Below are 2,500 nucleotides of genomic sequence, written 5' to 3'. Positions count from 1 at the left end.
CGAAATACATGTACATGTACATGTAACTGGGCTAGCTCACCATTTGTTATCCCTCTTACGCTACCAAAACCGTTGTCGTGGAAATTACGGTGTAATTGCTTTGCTCTCGTAAGCGTGAACCAAGCTCAACTTACACTAATAATCTTTCATGCTAATCTTCAACAATAAGCTCAACTTACGATAATAATCTCTAACAGCTTCTCTCTGACAAAAGATTTGTTGATTTCCATAAAATCAACTGCTTCTTGAAGAACAAATAAGAAGCCTTCCCAAGTAGCCCACACCTAATGACGGAAAGCAAAAAATTCTTAGTTGGTCTACACTGTCTAGGGATCGAGCAAGGATGGCGCAGCGGTGAGATCGCTCACCTCCTACCAATGTGGCCCGGGTTTGATTCCCAGACTCGGCGTCATTGGTGGGTTGGGTTTGCTGGTTCTCTTCTCTGCTCCGAGAGATTTTTCTCCGGGTACTCCGGTTTTCCCTTCTCCTAAAAAGCCAACCTACGATTTGATATGATTTTTGTACAATGTCCCAAATTAGAGGCCAAGGGCTAAATTACAGTTGGCACTAAAATAAGGTTCATTGTTTAGTACTTCCAATGTCATCTAAGAGCTACTAACTTATAGGATTATAAGAAAAGGGAAAGTACTGCATAAAACATACCCTGCCAAAATTGTGGTGTTTTGTAGCTAGTACGCACTGCGTTTATTCCAATCAATCACAAACTTATACACAAATTGGATATGCATAGTTATGCGGAGAATGTAACGAAGGTGTCGGTGTAAAGTAAAGTGTGATACGCGTAAGGTGCGATGTGTGGGTGATACTTACATGACGTGCAACAGTGGCACAGTGACACAAATTGGGTACGCGAAGACCTAGATCACAATTCTTCTACTTAAGCTCAGGCATACGAATCCAACCAGCCATCTGTCTGATAATTGTAGCGTAATATATCATTCAGGGTTCGTGCTGGATTTTGTTAACAAAATTCCAGGAGTTTTCAAGAACCAGAAATTGAGTTTTTAATGAATGTTTCTAAGAAGATTTCTATGCCAATTACATCGTGTTTCGATGTTTTCTTTGCTGAAAAAGCCTACCTTGACATTCTTTCGCACGTCCTGTGAGTTAAGTGCACGCACAAGTGTTTTAATAATTCCTTCAAGTGTGCAGTGGTGGATGGGGGAGAGATATGCGAATGGTTTGACATAAAAACTGGCGTCAAGCAGGGATGCAATATGTCTGGATTCTTGTTTTTCATCATAATGGATTGCGTAATGAGAAGAACAGTTGGAAATGGTGAGAATGGTATAAGATGGAGGTTTACATCCAAACTTGATGACTTGGACTTCGCAGAGGACATAGCTCTAATTTCCTCTACCAAACAGCAGATTCAGAATAAAACAACAAAGCTGGAGGAAGAAGCCAGACGAGCGGGGCTCAAGGTCAATATAGAAAAGACGAAAACGATGAGGATTAACGCAAGAAACCAAGACAAGATTGGAGTCAATGAAATAGATATTGAGGAAGTTGATGAGTTCACATACTTAAGAGCAAAAGTGTAAGGAAGCAGGTGGTATAAAAGACCTGAAAAACAGACGATTCAAAGCAAGAGTAGTCTCCTTCGCAGCCGTTTTTAACCGAACCTAAAAACGGCTGCGAAAGAGGCTAAAGCAAGAGGTGCATTCATCAGATTGAAGAACATGTGGCGTTCCAATAGCATCTCAAGGAAGACAAAGTTGAGACTGTATAAGACAATGGTAGTGCCGGTATTGTTATATAGATGCGAGACGTAGAAACTGAACAAAGGAGATGGCAAAGCTATAGATGTATTCCACAATAAGTGCCTATGAAAGATGCTACGAATTAAATGGCAAGACCATGTCAGTACTAAAGAGCTGTTGGAAAGAGCGAGTTTAAAACCGCTGAGTGAGGAAGTGAAGTATCGTAGATGGAATATGATTGGTCACATTGAGGCAAGATCGTAATAATGATTCTAACATTGCAATGAGCTGGACCCCGGAAGGGAAAAGAGGGCGGGGAAGGCCGAAGACAACATGGCGACGAACAGTTGAAAAGGAACGTAAAGAGGCAGGGTGAAGATCATGGGAGGAAATGAAGATGATAGCAGCCGACAGAGAACAGTGGAAGACCTCTGTAAAGGCCCTATGTGCCACGAGGCACGAGGAGGATAGGCAAAAGGTAACACAGGCATTTTAATTTTGAAATGTCTCTTCAACTTAGCACGATGCAATCTCAAAAATTTTCACCCAATTGCAAGCAAAACTCCAAGGAGTTTTCAGGTAGTTTCCCACCAAATCCATTCTTTTAAGGGCATTTCAAGCGTCCTTGAAGTCCAAAATTAAATTCCAAGGCGTAGCACGAACCCTGTCATTGGAGTTTTAGCAATGACGATTTCAATACCTGTAATCGTGCTCGCGCGGAAATTAGCAAGTAAAGAGAGACGAGACAATTGTAACACAACTTTGTATTTAAGAGC

General features: G+C 41.4%; 1 protein-coding gene across 1 annotated transcript in view; it reads right to left on the bottom strand.

Moving 5' to 3' along the window:
- The window catches only part of LOC138013414 (dynein heavy chain domain-containing protein 1-like), a 96,189-nt gene that overhangs the window by 85,048 nt on the left and 8,641 nt on the right, over positions 1 to 2,500 (bottom strand). Inside the window, exon 6 of the mRNA XM_068860486.1 lies at positions 180 to 284. Coding sequence (XP_068716587.1) covers positions 180 to 284 — 105 coding nt within the window. The remainder of the gene's footprint in view (positions 1 to 179; positions 285 to 2,500) is intronic.

This window comes from Montipora foliosa, chromosome 8 (assembly GCF_036669935.1).
Source record: "Montipora foliosa isolate CH-2021 chromosome 8, ASM3666993v2, whole genome shotgun sequence".
NCBI classification, from domain to species: Eukaryota; Metazoa; Cnidaria; class Anthozoa; order Scleractinia; family Acroporidae; genus Montipora; species Montipora foliosa.
Note: the sequence above shows the minus strand (reverse complement) of the source record. Positions and strands in the feature narration are given on the sequence as shown.